The sequence below is a fragment of the Argiope bruennichi genome, chromosome 2 (assembly GCF_947563725.1).
Source record: "Argiope bruennichi chromosome 2, qqArgBrue1.1, whole genome shotgun sequence".
Taxonomy (NCBI): domain Eukaryota; kingdom Metazoa; phylum Arthropoda; class Arachnida; order Araneae; family Araneidae; genus Argiope; species Argiope bruennichi.
In genome coordinates, this window is record NC_079152.1 from 33,395,782 (window position 1) to 33,422,642 (window position 26,861).

Below are 26,861 nucleotides of genomic sequence, written 5' to 3' on the forward strand. Positions count from 1 at the left end.
ATCATCATAAATGTTATGACATCCATTTCAAATATTTTTACTAAGTAAATAATAGTAAACAAAGCAAATGCTGTTATTATTGTTTTCCTAAAAACAGTGAATGCTACTTGATTCCTTTTTTTCTGTAAGTACTTCCTAACTTTTAACATTTAACTCACTGCAACGACTGACAAATATATATTATTTTCTATTACTCATCTCTAATTTTATACGACTCCAATACTTATGTTTAATTTCAACTTCATTAATTGCCTTCTCAACTTGAAGCATTGGAATTTTTAAGCCTCTTTTATTGAAATGCTCTTAATAACCTAAGTCACATTTAGATAGTATTTAATTAGAGATAAGGAAGTGTCTACGTTTATCGTATTTTGAGTCCCCGTGACAACAGCTTGAAATTTCCATTTATGTTCATAGCTTCCATCCTTTGAGGTATCTAAAAAGTAATTCCTAAGAGCAGAAGTAAAATAAAGAAGAATCCCTAAATTTCTTGATAATATACTCTGATGTTATAGTTACTAGTCGTAGTTTCATTCCAAATCTATACTTCATACCCGAAACTAAAGTGGAAAAAGAATTTCTCTCAAGCCCACTTCCATCTGTACTAAATTACTTCTGAAGGGCAAACTTATTAAGTCAGAGTGTCGTATTCCTCTATTTTTTATTTTTATTTCAATAGATAAAATACTGCGAGGGATAAAATGGGTGTGTCAAATTACATCCTTTTTTTATATTTTTATGATTGAAGAAGTTTTTTCCATTAAAATACTTTTCGCTGTTTCTAAGAGAAAAAAAGAAACAAACTCTTAAAGTGAAAGGCAGGAGAGGAATTTTTTTATTGGTTTTTCAATTTAATTTTATCGTGTGATATAATTTAACGTGTTTTTCATTTTGAACGGTATTTTCAGCCTCAGCACACAAGCTTTTAGCCTTAGTCGTAAAACTCAATTTTAGACTTTTAACCTTTCAAAGGATTTTTTTTTTTCGTATGAAATGATTAATTTTTCCTACTTAAAGTGTCCACTTTTGATTATTTGTCTAGGCATTACACGTAGAAGAAATTCATTTCATATCTTTTTACGGAAGTTAATAAAGTCAGACATTCTTCTACAAATTATTGTAAGGACAGCATTCTGAAGTTTCATCAATTGTATATTAATACAATATCCCGTTGATATTCTCTGAAACACCGGATTTCAATTAAATTTAGTGCTAGGTTATGCTAATAATTAAATTTCTTTTAGTGGAATAATTTTAGGTTGTTGATCACTAAAACCTTAATGCAGCAAATTACAACACTCTTCGGCAAATGTGCTTTAATGATCAAGCAATGATTATTCAAAATGGCTACCATTTATGTTAAACTGTAAACAGGAATAACTGCCGCCATCCATAATGTAACACATGGGAGACCAGGGAAATCAGATATAATATGTATATTATTTGTGTTTGTATGAGTGATTATACAGGATATTCAAAAATGAGTATCACAAATTTGCAGGATGTTCATAAATGCGTATCACAGATTTACAGGATGTTCATAAATGTAGGATCGTGTCCTCAATCGGAAGAAGACTACACGTTTGTCTTTCTCATATTTTAATAAACGAACACAGGACTACAAGAAAATTTAGCAAAAGAACAAAATTATAGGGTTGGTTGCAGTTCAGGCGAACATAGCATGGTTGTTATCCTTCAACTTCGAAGCTCACACACTCTCGCAGCAAGTGTCTCTCTTCTGCCGTTTGCCTCACTTATATTTCTAGTTGGAACACTACTGCCATCTGCCGGTGAGGTAGAGGGAGTAGCATAGTGGCTCATACTACAGGCCGTCCTGACACTTCCAGCTGGCCAAAGCGGAGAGGGAATTTGAAGAAAAACCTGAAAGGAACAAAAAAACCAAAACAGACAAAGTACGTAGACAATAACATGGAGAAAAAAACACAAATGCTTCTTGTTTAGTGCAGTAAGTCGGTGTTTCAAGTGTCTCTGCACCAAATTTTCATGTTGTCGGCTGCAGTGGAGGTAGAGTTTGGTCCGTCGTGCTGACCAACTTTTTTAACATCATAGGCTTTAGGCTTGACTTGTAGCACTTCATATGGGCCAAAAAATTTTGGTCGCAGTTTTAAGCCAGTTCCAAACTGGGTCCTTCGTATTGCCACCAAATCACCTTTTTTATACTGATGAGCAGTTTTTCGGTTCTTATTGTAAGTACGTCGATTCTCCTCTTGGATTTTTAGGATGTTCTTTTTGGCATCATCTCGGATATTCTCACGATCAGTTATAAAAGAGTTGATGTTCTCCTGTTCGAGAAGCTCAAGGATTTGTAAATCTTGTTTGGTTCTGAGCTTTACTCCTGCTAAAAGCTCAAAAGGTGTTCTTTGTGTACTCCTTGAAACTGTAGAGTTAAGTGTCTTTTGGACTGCGGGGACGAATTTGAACCATTTGGTAGTGTCATCAATAGAAAGTTTGGCTAAAACTGGAATAATTGTACCATGATTTTTTTCCACTTGTCCATTACCGCGGGGAATTCCGGTTGTAATACTTAAATGTTGAATTTTTTCAGTGTCACAATATTCTTGAAACTCTTTAGATGCGAATGCACTGCCTTTATCTGTTACGATCCGATTTGGATTTCCGAATGCTATTTCTTGTTGTTTGAGTTTCTCTATGGCGTTTTGTGAAGATGTAGATTTAACAGGATAGATCCAAGTAAATTTTGTGAATGCATCGACTACTGTAAGAATGTGGTTGTATTTTTTATTAGTCGAAGGCAGGGGTCCTAAAAAGTCAACGTGGTATGTACTGAAAGGTACATCGTCTTTTGGAATGAGGTTTAATAATCCTTCACTTTTACCTCGCTTTTTGTTCACGAGAATACATTCAATGCAATTCGATATGAGATATTCTACGCCTTTACGCATGTTTGGGAAATAAAAACTTTGTTTTAGACTATTTTCTGTTTTATTTATACCGAAATGTCCTTTAGAGTGGAAATTTTTAACGACTTCAGCTTGCATTTGTTAAGGGACCACTAGGAGATCAGAATCGTTTACAATTTTATACAGTATGTTATTCTTCAGAATAAAGTCGTTAATTTGTTTGTTTGCCAAAAGTAGTTTAATGGAATTGATATATTCGTCAACTTTTTGACAGTGGACGATTTTAGAAGTCAAGTCATCATGTGTTATTATCTTAATAGGATATCGGCTTAAACAATCTACATGCTTCATTTGCTTCCATGGGCGATGTACAATTTCATAATGAAAATCTTCCAAAAACAATGCCCATCTAGCAATTTTGGGTGTGAGCTGTGCTTTGCTCATAGTTTTTTGAAAAGCTGAACAGTCTGTTACAATTTTAAATTTAGTGCCTATCAAATAGTTGCGGAATATTTTTAAAGCTTCAAGAATCGCCAAAATTTCAAGTTCGTAACTTGAGTTAGTTTCTTCTTGGGGGGATGCTTTTTTGCTCATATAGTGAATTGGGTGAAGCTTATTATCGTCAAATCGCTGTAAGAGAATTGCGCCGTAGCCAAATTTACTTGCGTCAGTATGTAATTCTAATTCTGCACCCTGTCTGTAAATATGCAATACAGGATTTTCAGAAAGCCTTTGCTTTAAAGTTATGAATGCTGATTGTTGTTCGGGACCAAAATAGAATACTGTGTTGGCGCGAAGTATGTCGCTTAATGGCTTGGCTATTAGTGCGTAATCTTTGATAAATTTTCGGAAGTAGCCAGTGAGTCCGAGAAAACTTTGAATTTGTTTGACGTTTTTGGGCTGTGGAAAATTTTGAACAGCAGCGGTTTTATCCAAAGAAGGAGTGATTTTGCCGATTTCTATTATATAGCCAAGGAAGTCAATTTTCGATTTTAAGAATTTACATTTCTTCAAATTTAGTTCCAATCCATATTCAGATGCAGTTTTTAATACCATGGCTAAGCGCTGTATACCTTCCAACTAATTGGAACTGGGTATAATGATGTCATCCATAAAGATAATAACAATGCCTTCTTTAAGGAGATCACGGAACACACTGTTAATGTATCTTTGAAAAATACTTGGGCTGTTGCAAAGGCCAAATGGTACTTTGTTAAATTCGTACTGACCATCATGTGTGACAAATGAGGTATATTTCTTACTGTCTTCCTCCATTTCCACATGGAATAATCCATTTTTTAGATCAATGGTGGAGAAAAATTTTCCGGCATGTAATTGATCAAGAACTTCCTCAATCAACGGTAACGGATACCTATCTTTAATTGTTTTAGCATTCAATTTACGATAATCTATGCACAATCTTAAGTTGCCATCCTTTTTTTTACATAACACTAGTGGAGAACAGTAATCGGAACAACTGTTCCTAATAATTCATTGGTCTAACCATTCGGTGATTTGTTCGTTTACCTTTTGTTTTTCAGGGAAAGAGAGTCGCCTAGCCCTTTGACAAACGGGAATGTCATCTTGCAAAACAGTTTTCATTTTCAATTTAGTGTCCTTAATTTTGTTAGGTTTGTAACTATCTATCAAGTTTTGAACTTCATCATGGATTTTGTGATTAATAATGTGAGAAAGATCAACAACAGATGTTGAATCCTCATAGACATTAGCGATAGCAATTAACATGTCATCCGTACTCTTGTTAAATAGGCGTATGCCCTGTTTACCAAATGCAAACTCTGTTTGTTGCAAAAAGTCCATGCCAATAATGACATCAAGGGGAATTGAAGTGTCGCTAACAACATAAATTTTGGCAGGGAGTGTTGTGTCTTCAATTGTAATAAAATCTTGAAAAAATCCAATGCTGCGTATTTTGTCTCGACCAATTCCTGAGAATGTTATGTATGAAGGATGCAATGGTGAAAATCCAATGCTTCGATATGTTTTGTCGTTAATTATAATGGCTTGTGAACCGGTGTCACAAAGAGCAGTAAATTGAATTTTGGCAAGAGTTATGGGAATATGCATCGAATTTGCGGAAATTTGTCCAGACGATTGAGAAATTGGGTGAACAGTTCTATCCGAAGGGGTGGAGGTGTTGCGATTAGCTGTTGACATAGAATTGGTAGAATTTTTGGGGCAATTAGCATGTATATGGCCGAAGTTTTTGCATCCATAACATTTCTTACCACGTTCTTTATTTGTGCACGAGGTACTCTTGTGACCTTTAAGTCCACATGGGTAACAAGTGGGTTGTGGTTGCGTGACACGTTTGTGGTCAAGCCTTGCATCATGTGTGTGATCATCATTTTTCCTATCTACATGTTGTTTAAAAGTTTTTGAAGCATAAAAGAGTTTTTCGTAAATTTTCAATTTTTCTTTAAATTCAGAAATGGATTTACAGCCATATAAAATAATTTTGTTGTTTGAAGAATCAGGAATGCCATTTATAACATAATCTATTAAGGATGATTCAGCAAGAGAGCCTTTATGTGCTAAATCTCTCACGGCCAAAAAGTATTCCTGCAAAGTTTCGGTAGGTTTCAACCGTCTAGCTTGCATCAAATTATGTAATTGAAGACCATTAATTTTTTGAGAAAATTCTTCAATCAAGTGTTTTTTCATTTGTTTCCAATTATTAATTCCGCGAATAGACCTTATTAGAGTTAAAGCTGGGCCAGTTAAGCATTTCTTTACAAAAATAACTTGATGAATTGGATTTTTTATTTGGTATAAATCAAAAATATCCTCCACATCAAAAATGAAAGTTTCCACACTATAGTTATCACGAGACGAAAAAGGTTTTATTAATTCGACAAAATCTTTCAAGCTAAAAGCAGAAAAATTATTGTTAGTTTTTTCGGAATAATTCTCAGAAGTATTCAAGGAAATGGGAAAGTTCTGAGTCAGCCCATTTAAATCAATCGGCGATTTCTGGTGTTCAGAGTGAAGTTCTTGCGATGTATCAGGAATTTCGTTATGGCTAGGATTTTGTTGTGGCTCCGTTTCAAGGTCATTGTCAGTGCTCAAATCGGAAACTTCCGTTTCCAGCAATGATAGATCACATAAATTAGTAAGGATAACATCACAACCTTTTTCCAAATTAGTAAGGAACTCTAAATGGAGTATATTACAAATCGCGATTAAATCTTTAAGGGAGAAATCTTGGAGTATTTTTTGTTTTGTTTCCTCTAGATTGAAAGGAGTTGGAAATCCCGAAAATTTTCTTAATCTTGATCGATTTTGTCTATCGCCATCCTCACCAAAAATGAGACGATGCAGAAGTTTTATGTTATTCGTACTATTAGTTTTTAAAGACTTTGCAATTTGTAGTAATTGTTAAGAGTACATTATTTTTCAAAAATTTATGTGATTACTATACACTCAAAATGAAGACACCAAACATTCAATCAGAATATGCTATCAACAAATGTTAAGAAAATATGCAAGATAAATTCAAAAATGGAAAAATAATATTTTGATACAATGTATTAATTCGAAATTTCGTCCAAAGAATATTCATTCCAGTAATCTTAAGAAATGAATTCAAATAAGCATCAACTTCATTATAAGCAGTAATATTATTTTAAATATTCTAGAAAACGTTTTAATTAATCATCGCATAGTAATTCTAAATTTGTTACGAACTCTTCCAATTATAAATTCACAATTTTCTTCTAAACAAATTTTTTAATACAACATCAAATAGTAATTCAAAATTTGTTAGGAAATCTTCAAATTAGTAATTCAAAATTATCTTCAAAAATGAAATAACCGTGGAAGAAAACAGAAGAATTAAATTCAGCATCAAAGGAACATAAAATAGGCGATTAATATCAACAAATTTCTTCAAAGAACATTTGTTTCTTCAACATCAAATAAATTCATGAATTATTCCTCAATTTTCCTACACTTGTAATTTTCATCAAATTTAAAAGTTTGTATTACATCAAAATTCTAGATTAAGCATCAAATATTTTTTTCGAATAAAATCATCAATTAAAGAGTTTTACTCACAGTTTGCCGTTGTAGAAGATACTACTTTCGGTTTGATCATCATCCTTGTCTAGGATATTGAATAAAGTGGCCAAAATCCAACCGGACATAGCTCCCATGTAGGATCGTGTCCTCAATCGAAAGAAGACTACACGTTTGTCTTTTCCATATTTTAATAAACGAACACAGGACTACACGAACATTAAGCAAAAGAACAAAAGTATAGGGTTGGTTGCAGTTCAGGTGAACATAGCATGGCTGTTATCCTTCAACTTCGAAGCTCAGACACTCTCGCACCAAGTGTCTCTCTTCTGAGGTTTGCCTCACTTATACTTCTAGTTGGAACACTACTGCCATCTGCCGGCGAGGTAGAGGGAGTAGCATAGGAGCTCATACTACATAAATGAGTGTCACAGATTTACAGGATGTTCATAAATGAGTATCACAAATTTACAGGATATTCAAAAATGAGTATCACAAATTTACAGGATGTTCATGAATGAGTATCACAAATTTACAGGATGTTCGTAAATGAGTATCACAAATTTACAGGATATTCAAAAATGAGTATCACAAATTTACAGGATGTTCATGAATGAGTATCACAAATTTACAGGATGTTCATGAATGAGTGTCATAAATTTGCAAGACTATTCAAATAAAATAAAACTAAGTACAAACTTGCAATGTATCAAAAAGAAAAAATAGCAACTGAAAGCTTAAATTAAGCATGGTTTAAAGTTTCAATTTTTGCCCCTCTAGAAATACGAGCGAAATCGATGCAACACGTTAACCCATTAGAAAAGCAACCACATCCATACAGTAGCATAACGTAACTCATTGTAAACATGGGCGATATTGAGGCAATACAGTAACTAATTAGAAATACGAGCTATATCAAGGTAGTAAGACAACTCATTAGAAATACAACCGATATTGAGGTATTAGGATAACGTCACTCATTTGAAATACAACCGATATCGAGGCATTAGGATAACGTTACTCATTAGAAATACAACCGATATCGAGGCATTAGGATAACGTTATTCATTAGAAATACAACAGATATCGAGGCATTAGGATAACGTTACTCATTAGAAATACAACCGATATCAAGGTAGTACGATAACTCATTAGAAATATTAACAATATTGAAGTAGTACGATATAGTACTCATCCCACAATTTTTTCTGCATGCTTGATAAGTTTAATTTATCCAAGTGAAAAAAATGACTTCTGCCATGAAAGAAAAGAAAATAAAATGAAATAGAAATAATCGATTTATAACTAAGTCAGATACTTTGAAATATTTTGAAATCTAATTGACACCCATGTTTAAGCACTTTTTCAACTTCACTATGTTCGTATCGAAGGAAGGTGCTTCCCTTGAAAATATACAGTCACCTTCTTTGATGATAAGCAAGAGGTGCCTCCTGTGGTGATAAACAAGAGATGGTGACTGCCTCCTCATTTAATTATTGATGAGGCAGTGAAAAGTGCCTCATCAATAATTAGTAAGAGAGGCTAATTAATTGATGATAAGTGAGAGTTGCATATTTTGAAGTTAAACAAAAGGTGCCTGTTTTAATACGCAAGAGGTAAAGGCAATGAAGGTTCATTCTTGCGATAGCAGTGCGCTGTAGGGCAAGATGCTAATGTAATTTATTGTTTCGATACCTCAGGTGGAGCATTTGCGGAATAACGGTGATTATGTTATTTTTTTTAAGTAAATAAATATAAATAATTATTTACATGCTTTTATATTATTTTTCTTTCAAAATTTGGGTATTCTTTTGTACTTACTATTCATGGAGATATTAAGTTTATTTAACTAATTTCCTGGCACAGTGAAAAGAGAGAATTGCATCTATTTTTAACTTTATTTTCTCATTAAGATAGTTAATTTATTATAATTATAGAAGAACAATTCTTTATAATATGAGAAATATAAAAGATTTGAAAATTTGGTGCATCATTTATCAACTTGTAAGACGGCATACGAGCAAAACCTTTGTTCAGTAAAGGCACGTATAATGAATATTTGCAGTGATAGATGAATACAAAGAATGTCTTAATATCAGAAAATGTCAGTTAGTTAAATTACTGCAGCTTCCCAGTTGCAAGTGTTGAATAATACTTTTCCAAGACAAATTAAATAATTTGGTTATATGACCCACACAAAATAACTCTTAGATTACCACTGTCAAAACTTCACATTAGTAAGACATTACAATAGTCTCATAATAGTATGTCATGTGGTCATGGATGGAAGTCTGTCCTCAGAGATGGGAAAAAAAGGAATCTTGATGGCCTTTATGGAAATAAATTTATTGGCATCATTTCTGAAAATTATCCTGAAGCTTTTTCAATATGCAAAACAGTGGTGGACATATGATGTTGTGGAAGGTTTCAGGCTTTAATGGTTGTGAGGGTATGACCTTTATATATGGCCGATTGAACCCTACTAAATACAGAGAAGCAATGTAAAATCATTTTATGCCATTTGCAAAAAACATATTGGAATACTTCCAATGCTTTGCAAAATTATTTAAATTAAAAAAAAATATTATGGTTCTTGAGTAGCCACTAATGAGCATTGATTTAAACATACCATATAATGTCTGGTGCCTTTGTTTTAGATGGTATATGAAAATGGTGGGCAATTTGAATTAGTGAATGCCTTGAAGACAGCCACTGAAAATGCATGATACATCTCTGAATCTGTGATATTATAAGCCTTAATTATATGGAGGAAGATAAGCGTCTACAATATTATATTTAAAAGTACTTTTAAACTATTGAAAACACTGCATTGAGCACCTTTTATTGAAATGCCACATATTCTATAACGTTATATGTTTTATAAACGTTTAGGACATGTGATATTTTTGCCTTTTCATCTAGCTTTAAAACATTTTTTTCTAAATATTTGATTGAATGTAAGTCGCATAGGATTTATATTTATATTGCAGTGTTTTAACACGGTATAATCGTCACTTTTTTACTTTTATCTTTAAATTTAATGTGAGAACAATTCCATTCTTCATTATTATGACATTCTTTACTATTCCAGTCTACTTTCTTTAATCTTTAAATTGTTTATCTTGATTTATTTTTATAAAACTTTTTGAAAATTCTAGATTATAAATATTTAAAATCGTACATGGAAACCATCTTATTTTAAGAAACATTCGTAATAAAAGAATTTTTTTTTATTAAACTAAGAGAAAACTTAAATTCAAAAAAGGATCTAGGATAAAAGTTTTCCTATTCGATCAACAGAGCCCTAGAAAAATATTGTATCCTTTTATATACCAAAACTTGGAAAACTGGGGTTAGTACTATAGGGAATAAATGTATGAAAGGAAAGAACACTTTTCGAATTATGGCTCTAAAACAGAAATCTAAAAAGTTTTCATTTTTCTCTAGATAAACGCACATAAACGGTATGAATCAGCAAGTTTTGAAGTGCAACAGACATCGCGTTCTGTTTTGCAGTAAGTAGTATTTTTTTATACTTTTATTTCAAACGTAACGATAAAAATTCCGTGTGCCTAGCAATTTATGAAGTTTGAACTACTAGAAAAGTTTTCAAATCATCAAAAAATTTTAACTAGAAACTTTGCTATGTTTCGCAGTGCTGTTTGGATTAATGGGTTTTGTTTGGATGATAACAGAAAACACCGATGCTGGATATAATAATATAAATTGTTATCAAAATTGTGTAGACATACAAATATTCTTCTTTCCTATTTTCCACCTAGTAAACAAAATTATTTGGAATAAAATAAACAAAAAAAAAAAAAAAAAATACTGACAAAGTGTTGAGAGTGGTCACTCTCATTGGTATTTGTGGAGTAAAAAACGACCATTGAAGCATTTTCGCCTCTCACACATTTCTGATGCGCGTTTATCTTTTTTTATTAACAACGGACGTGGTCGTTTGAAGTCCATTGTAGCTGTATAGTTACGAATATAATCTGAATATTCCGCCTCATTTAGTTAATAAAACTATAAAATAAAAATAAGCATATAATTTTTATATGTGCAGACATGACAAGAGTAGAATAATCCATTAAAAATACATGACAAAAGTATACTTGGAATAATAAATGAATAAAAGTATTTGAATAAAATTTAGAAAAATATATAATTTATATTTTAGTTTAACATTTATAGATAAAAAGCATGAAATTAACAAGAAATTAAAGAGGGTTCACGATTTTCAGTAAGTGATTACTTGATAAATGCTGCAATGTGCCACGACCATGAAACATTGCACGCATTTTTAATAATGCCGCACATCGCCAACCAAAAATAAATATATATATAAAAAAAAAACATGTAAGTTCAGGTCATTAAGAATTCTTATGGAATTATATATTTAAAATATTTGGGCTGATCAATAAAGATTGATAAAAATTAATTAAAAATAATTAATGTTTCTTATTCTACAAATTTTTATGGCGTTTCTAAAAGCATTCCCATTAGCAATCATTAATTTTAACAAACTCATGCTAGAAGCCATTTTTTGACAGACCAAAAATCACCTCCGCAGCTTTAAACTCTACATCTGATGATATATTGTGATTAATGCTGGTATCCTTTTTGAAATTCTAGAATAAAAATAAATCTTGTTGCTGTACGAAGAATGAGGAACGCATGTAACGCCAATTTTTGGAAGATAATTATGAAGAGTTTCGAAATCCGCCTCAGATATCTGAGATGTATTTAACTTTATTCTCAACTGTAATGGGTACACTTTTGGAGAAAATTCGTTCCAACATTTAAAACATGTTTTTTTTAATAAAAGTGATCAGAATTTTTATAAGCATATGCCTCATCATATTTCCAATATTTACAAACAGTGACTGCGTAAGAATATTCTTTTCTTGATGACACAATCACACAGTCTAATCCTGCAACATCATTTTTAAGAGAATGCAATAATTTCCGTAAATTTACAAAATGAAATATTTTAAAGCGAAATTTGCAAACAGCAAATGAGTACAAACAATCACTTATGGCAATTACAATCCGAAATGACTGCAATCTCAGATATCTAAGATTGCAAGTATCTAATAAAGGGGATGATTCTTAATTGAAGGACATTAGAGAAAGGCGAGTATTGACATTACAATAGGGCAAGCCCATTTCTGATAAAGGGAATGTTGCGAGGGAGAGTGTAAAATATATGCTGAGGTATAGGCCATTCCGCGAGTCATCCCCACGCTTACAACCCAGCTTAATACTAAAATAAATAACTTGACATGAATACCAATACCAATGTCGAATAAAAATTGGATCATATTATTCAATGAATATTTTACATCGAATTCATTAACAGCAATATACTATTTATAGACCATGTGACAAAATCTTTTAAAAAATGCAGTTTTTAAGCAAATTATGTATTGAATTTGAAGTTTGTGCCTTTGACATTAATGTAAAGAAGTCTGTAAAGAATTTGAAGTCTGTTCCATTGACAGTAATATAAAGATAAAACTTGGAAGTTTCTTGGATTTGACTAGGTGCAATCCAAATTAATTTGGTTCCGGAACTATTTTTTCAGGGGTTGCCTGCAATTTGATTAAATTATTCTTGCTTGTGTTTATCCAGTTATCTAACTTCCCTTGTGGGGAAACTGGAATATATCAAAAGAGAGTCTCTCGGCTTATATGCAGGGTAATTCAAAATTATTACTTTCATTACAAATAGCTATTTCTTGTAAATAATGAAAGAGAAAAGAATATTTTTTTATTTATTTTTCAAGAACGCTGGTAATTTATTTTCAAATATATAATTAGATTAGTATCAAAAAAGCATTAATACGTTTTATGACAATTTTTTCTTATTGTTTGGTCAAAATCCTTACATAAGGGTACAATTTCAGATGATGATAAAGAATACTCTAATTACGCATGAAAAAATTAGTATGTTTTCTAAATTTAAACAAACTTTTCATTTCAATTAACAATTAAAAAAACTCTATTCGTTTCAGAATTGCAAGAAAGAGCTTGGTAGGGCATATTTGTAATTTTGTGCCTAAGATTCGAAAACACTGACGACTGTCATACATTCATACATGCAGTTTTCAAATGTTTCTATAGGAGTTCTGGATGATAATCATAATGTTGATACTTCTGTAATTTTTTTAAATTATAATTTTAATTATTAATTTTGAAGCATGGATTCCTCAAAGGCTTCATTAAATTTTGTGAAAAATATGATTTATATTCTCTTATCAAAAGTTGGACAAAACTTTACTGAAGTAAACAGTCCTACACAGGAATTTTTCGGAATAATTATGCATCACTATACTTGAAAATTAAAGAAAATTACTTAGGGTTGCAAATAATTTAAAAACGAAGCAACTTAGGAAAGCAACATTTCACGTATAGCCAAACAAATTTCCGAGCATTTACTTAAACAATATCTTTCTTAATTCATCGAATTAATTAAAAATAGAATATTGAATTAATTAATCACTTAAAAGATTAAGATTAAAATTTTTGATATATATTTAGTAATTAATTTTCTAAATATTCCGCTAGTTTGAACCGGAAATCTTTTGAATACACAACCAATTCATAGTTTTATTCAAACTAATTCTAGATAGCGTGGGTTGTTGTTTCAGAACTTTTCTTTAGAATAATAAGTACAAATCAGAATCGTTAATTCTGGTCTTCAGACCAGATAATTTAATTACCTATTTTTTTCAAACTATACAAATATACAGTAATTAATTTTAAAAATATTTATTTATATGAAAATTTTTAAATAACTTTAATTTCCAGAACATTTTTATTTTTTAAATATTATCTATATATTATATTGATTTAAATTCCAAAATATGTAAGTAAATTTGAATAACTTCCAGATGTTAAAGCTAAAAAATGTTTTAAGAAATAGAGACATGTGACAAATGAAAATTCACTATAAATAATATTTTAGTATGTAAGAATATAAAAGCTTTGAACTTCGAATATGTCTATTTTTTCAATGTTTTTCATAATTCTTTGAAGGATTCAGTTTTACAGAAATTTAGAAAAGAAGCGCCACCATTGGCATAAAATATTCAATGATACTAATTACACAAAAAAATTAGGGAATTTGGGCATCGTAAGAATGTAAATTGGCTTGAATATTTCATACTCATTATGCAGTGTTGTTTAAGTAACGTAGCATAATCTAACTATCTTTTCTCTCGTTTAACTATTCGCCTTTGTTGGCCAGTTGGTTCGTCAAAGATAATAATTCCATATAATTTCAGTAAAATATCTTAGTTATAACTTCGTTTTATGATTCTGTCAAATTATTAGACTTAAACCTGACAAATTTTAATTGTCTGACACGTGTTCCCTAACATCATGGTCCCGTGATATCACGGCACTTTTAAAAACATGAATATGCGTTTCATCTGTCTTCAAAGTTTCGTGGTATTGTAACTTCATTATTTATTCTTTATTGATAATGCACAGAATGAAATTCTTACTTTTTCGCTTTCAACAATGGTAGAAAATCACGTTATCCTATATTTGTTTAAACAATGAAAACGATTTAAAATTCAAGACACCAGTGTTATCTGTTTGGGGAATTAGACGATAATTTTAAACATATGTGGAAATTCAGAAAAAAAAAAAATTACCCGACTATTCAATAAGTATAATTGAAAATACATTTTTTTTTTAAATGGCGAAATGATGTGAAGTTCAAAATTGTGCAGAAATAATTTCGAAAATTATGGAGGGAGATCCTGCAAATTCACCTTATTTTTATTTAATTAAAATGTGTTTTTTTAAATCGCTTTTTGGTGTACATTTCCATCCTTCTATATGCATAGCATATCTTAAATCTTGTGGCAATCAGTCCATGGCGTGGCTTATAAAGCATCAGCATACATTCATCTTTATTATTATAGACAGAAATATCTCGAAATGAAAAATTGTAAATTCTTAAAAAAAATGAAAGGCAAAAAAATAATCAAGAAAAATAATCAAACTTAAGCATTACCTTACCACATTTTTTTTAAATTTCTTTTTTTATTATAATGCATATTTTTTTATCGAGTTTTGAGTTATTTCAAAATTTTGACTTAAAGTAAAGTAATCTTTAACATGGAGAAAAGAAATATAAAGCTCTTATCCAATGAAACACACGTACTTCGATAGCAGCCACTTTGGACAGGAACAAATGATCAAATATTTTGCCTTTCCTCAACAAAAATTTAGAAGCAAATTACTCCGCAAAGAATCGACACCATTTTAAAATTAAACACTTTTACATTTTCAATGATATTAATTTCGTTTTATGAGTAATTTTTCTTACTGTTTTGAGAAAACTTATTGCGGATGATTTAGAAGTAAGGAAATTTTTAGATGGATACTCATTGAACAAGTCACTACCATGTTTATGACTAATGTTATGACTAATGTTTAAAAAAATTCTTTTTTTTTTTTGTCAATACATTCCGTTTGGGATTTTTATATTGTAATATTTTGTGCAAAAATATTTTATTCATCTCAAATGTAATACTTAAATATTTTTAATCTTGAGCAATGATGGAATATCAGCTAGTTGTATTGTATATACATCTAGCCATGCAACCTTGTCCAAAACATAAATTGCGGTCTAATTATATAAAATTAGATTGTGAGTTCCATCTAAAAATAATTTTATTATTGATAGCAACCTACAGAAAGAATTTCATTTAGGTTATAAGCCTTCTGTATTTAAAATTTCTTTGGAGACAGAAATTAAAACATTTTACGTAGGCGAAAAAAGAAAATAATGTAATTTCAATCTAATTTTAATCTTTGAATTTCAATAGTTTACTTTAGAAAGAAATACTTATTTCTCAGTATCAGATTTCTTAGTCTTCTCTTTTAATCAGAATAATCAGGTCTTATCTGTATTGCATAGATTTACTTTATAACTATTATTTTTCATATAAATAAAACTAAACATAATAATTGATGTTCTAGAAGCAAGGAAAATTCTAAATTATATTCCATGAATTAATATATTATCCGCAAAATGAAATCATAAGAAAATGAATCATAAGAAAAACATTTTGAGCCCTGTGTTCAGTAGTCCATGCCCCCATTATTGTAAAACTAAAAACCCTTGGAAAAATGTGAACATTATGATAAATGGAATTTATTAGCGTTTCATAACAATGAAATTTTATTTTATGAACAATATTATAAGATTTATAAATAAAGCGTCTGCTTCTAAAGTTAAAAAAAAAAAAAAAAAACACGTTGTCTGAAAGTTTCGTTAAGTCAATTATATAAATAATTAGAGCATGCGATTTATTGCCAAATGGCGATCAACAAATTTGTCCGAAATTTGTGTCCAAATAAGCTTTTTATGGAAAGAGTAGGGAAAACTTCTAACACTTCTTGTTGCACAGTAAAAAAAAAAAAAAAAAAAAAAAAAAAAAAAAAAAATTAAACACTCTTCACATTACATATATACATAAATTGTTTCGTTTTCTTTTTTCTTTTTTTTACTACCTTCCAAGTTCGAGTTATTCTTGGTTAGCCATATTATGTCCTTATGGATATATTAGTATTAAAAATAATTGTAAACAAAGAAAAAAGTTTCTTTACTCTAGAAAGAATATTATAAAATCATAATGTTCTTATAATGTCGCTGCATTGTTATATTACGTTTAACTTCGTTACAAATATTAACAACCCAAAAGAATCAATCAGAAAAAAAATCCCTAATTGTCTTATTACTTTAAAGTGGGAAGTCATGTATTCTCAATAATCCAGCGCATTGACCCAATTTTTATAAAATTATTCTGCTTGAATAGCGCTAAAAAATGGGTGGGAATCATTTTTCATTGTTGAAATATGCTATAAATATTAAATAAACATTATTTTGCACCATAGTGATGCTTAAACAGTTAACTGGTGTGGGAATGCATGCGTTATTTTCAGTAAAATGAAGTTACCTGCTTTTAATCTACTTTTTCACACTTCTGTCATTTGCATCTACGCTTAATTTTATATTTATAATAACTATTTGAATAGTTAGTGGAAATAATTTCATATTCCCAGAAGAAACAACATTTTAATCTTTTAGTTGCGAGAGGATACTCACTGACGGGCTATGTGCTATGTCCTATAGCCCGTAGCTGTTACTTGTACTATTTCAATCGATATGTATTTAATTCAAATATTTTTTTTTAAAGTATGTGCTGTTTTAACACATTTCTTTTAGTTGAAATGATTATTTGAATTTAAATGTAATTTATTGCAAATTTTTATTCAAGCATTTAGAAATCATGGCCTTTTTAGTCTTTAATATGATATTTGTAAAATGCTAGATTGCCTACTCATAATCTTGATATATAATAACACATTGGAATGCATTAAATGTATTGTTACTTTGTTTGAAAATTGAAATTGCCAAGAGATGCAAGAAATGACATGAAAAAAAAAAAAACAATTGCTGGAGTCATCTCAAATGAATGTCTATCTGCTCCCTTAAATAAAAAAAATACCCATGTAAAAATACCAACGTATAGTAAAGAAAATGACCGTATTTAAACAGTAAAAAAGTAGAAATCTGAGAAAGTGAACATTTTATGAATTCTTGAAATTGGCAAAATATATTTAATACTAAAGGACTTTTTAAGCTGACTAAACTTATTAATAAAAGAAATTAATTCTACTTATTTAATATTACAACAAAGTGGATTTTTTTGATCTTGATGAAATATTTAATTACTTCTTTTATTTTTATATGCTACTGTGTTTTATTGACCACAGATCTTAAAACAATTTACCCCTTAGATACTTTTAATAATTTCGATCTTGAAGAATTTACATTATAATAATTCAACTCAAATATATATAAATTTTGTAGAAGCAACTTTATTAATGTCATAAGATAACAATAAATTTATAATAGTAAGTTTTAATGTATATAGCAATTAAATTTTAATTTAGGTTCATTGAGATACCTATACACAATTAAAGTTGTTAACGTCACTATCTCACGGTTTCTTATCAACTGGATAATGTACAGACTGCATTTACCTGAGATTTAAATTGAGAACAGATTTCCCGGAAGGCATGGCTTCAGGGAAATGGTAAGATTTAACTCAAGGTCTTCTCTCAAAACGGAAGATTTTACTCACCATTTAGGAATCCTGAGATAAATGCCAAGAGAGAGAAAACGGCTTGCAAAATTATGGTTTCTCTCAAGGTAAAACGAGATAGGGATTCATCAAAGATTCCGCAACTATCATATTTAGTCAACTTTGTTGGATAATGCTAAGTGTCAAAGCTGAGTATCATAAAGTACATAGTAGACTAGTCTATTAAATACAAGAACCATAAGTAAATTAAATTTTGGAAATTAATATTATACAATATATGTATTTTTTAAATTTTTAAAATAATTTTCATACGTGATCTTTTAAAGGAGGCACTTTTTTTTACAAGCCTATCTTTTCAACATCTATTTATGATTAGAAAATCATTTCAAAAACATTTTGGGCAGGGATTTTTTTAAATAATGATGCTGGTCCTATTTATCGGGAAAGCGAACTAACTGAAAATTAGGTGTATTTTATCACTTGTTTAAGACTTTTATTGTAGTATAAAAAGAAGATTTTAAAATATACAGTATCTCAGAGAAATATTTATTTGCAATTCTTTAATCACTAAAAAAAGTTTTAGAAACAAGTAGTTTTAAAATCCAGCAGTTGCTTCTGCCTGAATCTTTCTCGCATACTCTAATAAAGATCCTATCCCACTCTTCCGCCAGGATAAGAATTGTGGACCATTCAGCAAGATCGTAAGCAATATGAGTCTTCAGATTTTTATTGAGAGCATCTCATACAGAAGCATTTTAAGATTCATTCTTTATTGAAGAAAACCATGTATGTATATCAGGTATTTGTTTTTTTTTAAACTTCTGAAAGAAAATTTGAAACAGGACAAGAATTTAAATCAGAAAATCACTTATTATATATCTTTAATATAAATTAAGGCATCGCCTTTATATGCAAAAATAATACACATACTAACAGACTCACAAACGGACTTAGTTTATAATTCGATACGGATTTGAAATAATAAATTTTGCTCAATTTTATCCATTCAGTTCTTAATATTTTGTCGCTATCATTTACTATAATGTCAGATAGACCTACAGATATACTGTTTATCCAGGAAACTAGACATGCTATTTACTGGAATTCGTTTAAAGTTTTCTCATAATCTATAAATTTTGTGCAAAGATAGCACACCAAATTTTATTTGAGAAATTATGAACTTTTTAGAGTTATTGTGTTTAGAAAATAGACAGACAGGCGTAATTCCAAAAAAGTATTTTTAGAATTTAAGACTGATTTATTAAGAGGAAATGCTTTTTTAAATTAACTGTAAACTTTAAACTCATTTTTCTCAAAATAATTTTTTCGATAGAAATTGTAAACCATTAACATGATATCTCCAGCATTAATTAATATTTTTTAATGAATTTTTCAGAAAATGATCTTTATATTATTGTCTATGAAATGAACTAAAAGTTTTGTTATACATCTAATACTTTTTTACTTATAGCCTTTTTTGTTAGAAAATATCTGAAAAATTATGAATAATGTGTACATTGCAACATAAAAACCTTCATAATATTTTTGCATTTTAATAAATCTCTTAGATTTTAGTTCATTTTGAAGATAACTATGTTATGTATGATATGTGTAAAGGAAATTTTAATTGCTGAATTAGAATTTTGTGTAGAGTGTTAACCGTTTTGGTTGATTTTTGCTAAAATTTACATCAAATTTGATAATTCAAAAAATGGGGCAGTCACAGAATTTTTTAAAATAGATTTTTATTCTTATAATATCCCACTTAACTAGAAAACACCAATTAAAGCTTAAAAAATAGCCTTTAAAAAATTGTCTTGAACGTAGGCAGTCACCTTAAGAAGATCTGAGACTAGGAATTTTGTTAATATATCGAGTGCTATTAAAATTTCAGTGTATTCTTTAATTTTTTTCAGAATATTCCTTGTATTCTGTGTATATGAGAAAATAAGAGCAAATAAAATTCCAATTTGATACTTCGGTGCAACAGTTGATGAAACGCTAATATAATACGTCATGAATACTTAATTAATGATTCACTATTCATATATCCCCAAATTAGTTTTCGTATTTCGCTGCTTATATTTCTTTCATCGTCTCCAAGTTCGGTTATTAAAGAACAGAAACACCTGAAAGAACAATCATCTCTACTTCTTCAATGGAACTACAGCTGTGCCGTAATTTATTAAATTACTGTACTGATAAATAACAAGTAGTGGACAAAAATCATATCTATAATAAGCAGAGGGTGCAGCAAGCAAGAATATTTGATAGTCATATATATATTCTGCAATCTAGGACGAAAAAAATGTATATATATATATATATATATATATATATATATATATATATATATATATATATATATATATGTGTGTGTGTGTGTGTGTGTGTGTGTGTGTGTGTGTGTGTGTGTGTGTGTGTGTGTGTGTGTTCGTGTGTGGGTGTGAGTGCATGCGTGTGTGTACGTGTGTGTGTGTTCGTGTGTGGGTGTGAGTGCATGCGTGTGTGTACGTGTGTGTGTGTGTGTTCGTGTGTGTGTGTTCGTGCGTGTGTGTACGTGCGTGTTTATAGAAACAAAAAATAATTTTAAATTGTATCCTCTATTCAAATGGTTTGGTATTGGTTCAGCAACGTATATGACTTTTAGATCTAAGAAAATAATTCATATGCTTTTCATTTCTTATTTTTTGAAAGCTTTTATAATTAACTTTATTAATTCATTTATGTACCCATCAGATAAAAAAAAATCTATATGTCGTTTATTTTTTATCTTCTGATGCATTATTTTTCTATCAGAAAATTAGAGCGTTAATGATTTAATAACAAAATTAAAATATATTATTGAAAAATAACAAAGGAAGTTAAGATTTAATTATTGATAATTTCATAGATAATTTCATAGATTGTGATTCATTCTTTATTACTTTTAATTTAAAATAAAAAGCAACATCTAATCTGTCGTTGCAAAAGAGGAAATATATAAAGTTTTGAAATAATTTACAAGCTTTAAATTTAACTTTGAAATTTTGTAGATTGTTTTTATCCCATCGGTACCAATAAACATTTTTGTAGGTACTCTTTTTAAATGTCGTCTTCTGAATAAACACTCATTTGTTTCTATAATTATTATATGGTATTTATAAGCTATTTCAGTGTATTCTTCACTTTTTACCTGTCGCAATCTGATTCTCTTGCTTTAATTTATGTTCTAGTTTTTTTAAAAGCATCCTGTAAAATTATTTCGTTTATCCTTTTTCTGCTAGCTGAAAAATTCTTCATTATTTTCTTCCGCAACATTTCATAAAAAAATAATAAATGACTAAAAGAAAAGAGCTGACTTCAAGACAAAACCCTTTTTTTCAAAACACTTCGTTTGGCTTAGAAAACTCATTATAGAATATATTTACAAAGTGCATGTTTGTAAAAACTAGCAGTATCTTAGATAAATATTTTCTAAAATTAAAAAAAAATCATATCAGCATTTTGTTTACTTTCAAAGGTGTCTGAGTTTCTAAAAAAAAATATTGGTACTTCTTAGAAACTATTCTGAAACAATTATTTTTAAGAACGTATGCTTAGTTATTTATTAAAACAGATGATAATGGATTTTTGTTGCTGAAAAATGGAAGTATATATATTTTTTCTAAACCTGTGTGTCGTATCTTTTATAAAGTGCAAATGAATCCTGCTTTTAAGAATAAAAATTCAAAGAGGCGTCAGTACAATTTGTTTGTGAAGATACCTTTTCGTTTTATAACAGTTTAAAATTTTTATTTAAACAGCTGTCTTTTAACTTTGTGAATAACAAATTAATATAACGTGCATAAATTTAAATAACTATTGGGTGAACAAATTTTTGGTAAATCATTTTTTTTACTAACGAATATGGAATAAGGTTGCTGAAAAAAGTTTGATAGGAAACATGATGATAGTACGATTGGCTCGAAATAGGTGGTAAATTTCAGAATTTCTTATAGAAGCTTTCGTTTAGACGGACTTACTAATCGGATATTATTTTAAATCCAAGCATGATTAACCAGGATATTCGACTGGAATATTATGGGTAACCTAAATCTGTATCACCTGATACAAATTTAATTTCGGACTCTATTATTATAATTTTATATTGATTGACATCTTAATGTAATATTAATATGTATTAATATATATCTATCTAATAATGAATGTATATATCAGTGAGCGTGTGTTTTTGTGTATTGGGGCTCTACAAATTATACCATTTGGTAGATAATAAATACATCGATATGCACACATCAAAGATACTATTTTTTAAATTTTCAATTAATTAAAAATTAACCTGATTTTTTTTCTATTCCTGATAATTTCCAAAATTATTATTTCATAGAACTACATTTTACACCATTACAATTTTTTTAAAAAAAATCCTTTAATAATGTTTAGTTTGATGATCGTATGATTTTTGATTGTTTTTTGTTGTTGTTGTTTTTGAACACAATCTTTTACAATTCAGTAATTACAATAGTTCTTACCATTAATCTATTAAAAAAAATGGTATTATATTTATTTCAACACTTTTCATTACATACATAACACTTTTTCTATGCCTTCTTCTTTTCGTTTAAGTAATTTTTGCACTCAAAAGGAGCATTCGTCGTTTACAATAAAATTTTTGTGTTGCTCGACTATTTTCCAATTACATTCATATTTATTTGTATTTTGCTTTGATGTTGTTGAAAAAAGAAGCCATTAGCTTAAACCATTTGAATGATTTCTTATGTCTTAAATGACCCTAGATATCGTGGTACAAAACAATCCGAAGTGTTCTTTCGCATTTGTTTATTCACTGACCTTTTCAAATACACAAAACTGCCTGAAGAAATGGAGGGAAATATAATGTTAATTGTTTATGTTTTAACCCATAAAGGGAAACTATAATCTTAACTTTGCAACAGGAAGTTACCCATATTCAGTAAACATTTTTTTAAAATAATCAAGACAAAACGATCTCCAATGCAATAAATGTTACGATTTATTCTAAATTTCGAAAGTCATCATGAATGCTTTTCGAATGCAACAGTATAAACTTTCATATTTTAAATAGATCGGTTTTAAGATAAATTTAAAAATTCAAACTACTTTACAGATATTTTTCACCATGGCATCAAAGTACGAATCCTATTCGATAGCAAAATGTAATAATAAAAAAAAATTAGAATTCATATAGTAATATTAGATGTGAAATTTCAATTTTATAAATCCTTGAATAGCAAAAGGTCAAACACTTGTGCGTCATGTTTATTTTCCTGGAAACTCAGTGCCATTAAATAAACACATTTTTTAAATAAATGTTACACGTTTCAATTGACAAGTTTGATGTGTAAAAGGCAAATTAACTAATCAGATAGAATTTCTATTATGATTAATTTATCCTATATTCTCCAAATTATTCATTGAAAACCGAGATTAATGGTAAAAAAGGATTTTTTAATATATATTTTTTCTTTTATAGAGAAAAAAAAAATATTTTAAATTCATTTTTCATCGATACATTTCATTGATCAAAACATGTTTATAATCCTGGAACTCATTTGTCGTAAAAAAATATTATAAAACAAGTTGAAATTTATTTTCCTTTTAGATAAAACTTATTAATGCTACGACTACTTTGAATAAAATATCGGATGATTTGAGTAAATTATAAATAAATGAATTTATACTTATATGAAGAATTTTCTTTTTAGTAGAATCAGGTAGAAGAGCATTTTTTCCCTTATTTTTCCCATGCTGAGTAATTGGAGAATTTACAACCATTCACTTAACACAAGAATTTGGTTCTGACCTGATAGTTCCTGAAATTCATATAATGTAAATATTTCTATTTTTTTATGGCACTAAGCAAATTTAACAAAATTCCTTCATCAAAAATCAAATAAATTAAAAATTTAATAAAAAAATTTCACTTTATTGCAATAAAAATTGAATGAGTTATAAAAATTTTAATATTACTCTCTTATAAAAACCCATGAATTTTGATTACTCTATTGACTTTTGCCAAGAAGATATGCTGGAAATTCTACGAATTTCCGAATTGCTGCTTAATCAAAAAAATAAGTATTTGTTTGTTATAAAACAGTGATATTCAAAACTGCTAGCTTATGCTTGCCAACCCCCAGGAACTGCTAATGCATTTCCTCTCGGATCGCTTGGCAATCCACTCTCGTTTCGCTCGCTCGCCATCTTCTAAACCACTTTAGCCTAGCAACAGATATATTCAGATTCAATTTATTCCAAAATATGATAAAATAATGAAAGAAATGAAAAATGTAAAGCTAAAAGTACACTGGCCAAAATTACCTGCATGAAAGTTCTTTGTAAACACAAATAACTTTTTATTTAAATAACTATATGCATCCACCAAACAAATATTTAAAAAAAAATGTGCTTTTCTCACAATTTTTTACAATTGGGAACTACACCAAATAAACAGAATAAAAATTTGATATTTACAAAAAAAAAAAAAAAAAAAAAAAAAAATCATTTTTTTTTCTCAATTATTTAAATTTGGAAGCTATACTACAGAAATAGCATGATATTTACAAATAAACAAATTGTCTGAAAGCAGCTATATTCAAATTCTGTTCATTCCAAAATAAGATAAAATAATGAAAGAAATAAAAAACGCAGCGCAAAAAGTACACTCGAAAATTGAACCTAATTCTCCTCTTGGAAACAGCAAGGGACCATAGGATTACAATGTTGGTTTAATGGAAAAATATTTTAGCAGCTATCACCTACAGGATAAATTTAGATGTTCCCGAGCGATGTCCAAGTGTTGCCAAATGGCGAATAACAAATTCGGGCTGATTTTTAGTCCATGTAAGCGTTTTATGAAAATACAGTTGTCAATAATCACAACACACTGTGAATGCATGGATTTTATACTCAGCTGGGATAACGCAAATGCGTGAATTTTTTACGCCAGTTGGAGTAACGTAATACAGATTCGAAATTTTTATTTCCTTTATTCTGTTTTATTTTAATTAAAATGTACTTCAGAATGAATCCGAAAGAACGATAAATTAACAATGTTTAATTTTAAATGCATCAAGCACTAAGAAAATAAACAGAATCGTTTGAAATAATCGGTCGAAAATATGTTAAGCCTAATCTCGTTAGCGTGGAAAAAAACTTGAAGCCTTACTCATTTGGTGGTGTCAAATGTTGCCACATTGCGATTAATAAATTCGGCCTGATTTTGCGTCCACGTAAGCGTTTTATATATATAGATGTAATGGAAAAAATATTTAATCAAAAATCAGTATCCTTAAACTTAATAGATAATGTTAATAACCTCATCACCAATTTAAATTTCTTCATTTTGGTCTATAATCCCAACTGATGACAGTATATTCCTCTTATTGACTGATACTTTTTTACTAAAAAAATCTATAATTTACTTTTCCTTCCTCTCTTAGTTTCAAATTTTTTCCAAATTTGCGGTTTAATTTATGGTCTTTCGGTTTAATTTATCTTCTTTTCCTCTGCGGATTTATTTGTCTCCGTTTATTCATATATTTAACCATTCTTTTGTGCGTGTATATATATATATATATATATATATATATATATATATATATATATATATATAATCTTAATTTTGTATTTATATTTTAATTATTTATCATTTATTTCGTTACTTTCTATTTATATGCTGATTTATTTTTACTATTTTTGTTGTAAGATTTTTAATTATATTTCTTGCATATTACTTTACTGTTATGGATGTCTGTTGCATTTCTTTTTTTGTATTTTAAATTAATATCTCATTCCATCACTGATATTGTACAGTTGGAAAGGACAAGATTCCCTTTTATATGTACCATAACTAACCCTCTTATATAACAACGAGAAATAATATTTAAATGAGGTTTTACTCTATTTTGTGTCAAGTCTGAGCGTTGCTGGGAAACTCAGATAATTATATAAATTATGTAAAAACATCATGTTTCACAACCTAACCTTTTAACTATTTCAGAACTCGAAATATAATTTCAAAATAAATATTTTGCCACATGAAAGCGTAAACGTATATCGAATATAACTCATATTTTATTAAATAATTAAGTATGCAATGATAAGTGCCCGAAGGATAACTTATTGAAAATTGCATTCTATGACTCAAAAATTACCATAGATTTAATATCAAAATCGATTTAAGCGCAGACCTGCAAAATGCGATAGATAATTCCTTATAAAAGCTTTTAAACTTCTTAATTACTATTAATTAGTTTTTGATTTGGAGAAATTCAAAGACAAATTTAAAATTGATGCTGTGATGTTTCATGCAATGATGCAGCAAGTTGCATTTGTTTATAATTTTAAATATAATATTTCAGCTTTCTACTTAGTTTGACTTAAGATATAAAGAAATAGAGAAATTATATAAAGCGTTTATTAATTACTATTTATTATTATAAAGTATTTTTATTAAATTCCATTAATTAATAATTAATTAATGTATAATTATGCAAGAGCATTGTAATTTCAAAATAGCTTAATTCCGTAAAATCATCCTGCATATCATCGTAATCAGAAATGTTTTAATAAAATGTCTACAAAATAATTAATCATTAATAGATTTAATTAATATTATTTTAATTAAATCTTTGAAATAATTCTTAAATTAATAAAAAAAAATTGCGAAATCATCTCCATTTTCATACTCTAAATGTCCAATTTAAATTTTAATTAGAAATGTTTAGTCTACTTTTACCGAGACAATCTATTGTGATTATTAATTTAAATTCTAGCTATTTCATTTT

At 29.0% G+C, this 26,861-nt stretch overlaps 1 protein-coding gene across 1 annotated transcript; it reads right to left on the reverse strand.

Annotated features, from left to right (window-relative positions):
• Positions 1-1,695: 1,695 nt before the first annotated feature.
• On the reverse strand, positions 1,696-2,924 carry LOC129962160 (uncharacterized protein K02A2.6-like). The gene is made up of 2 exons (XM_056075898.1): positions 2,055-2,924; positions 1,696-1,881 (listed from the first exon to the last, which is right to left on the reverse strand). Exons 1-2 carry the CDS (start codon positions 2,922-2,924, stop codon positions 1,696-1,698), a joined length of 1,056 nt encoding a protein of 351 aa, XP_055931873.1.
• Positions 2,925-26,861: the final 23,937 nt, after the last annotated feature.

What these genes read in the sequence shown, in the direction of transcription:
- LOC129962160 (XM_056075898.1), bottom strand. Translation starts at nt 2,924, where the DNA reads ATGCGTAAAGGCGTAGAATATCTCATATCGAATTGCATTGAATGTATT. An exon ending in AAGCCTATGATGTTAAAAAA is followed by an intron (nt 1,882 to 2,054) that starts GTTGGTCAGCAC and finishes TGTTCCTTTCAG; the next exon opens with GTTTTTCTTCAAATTCCCTC.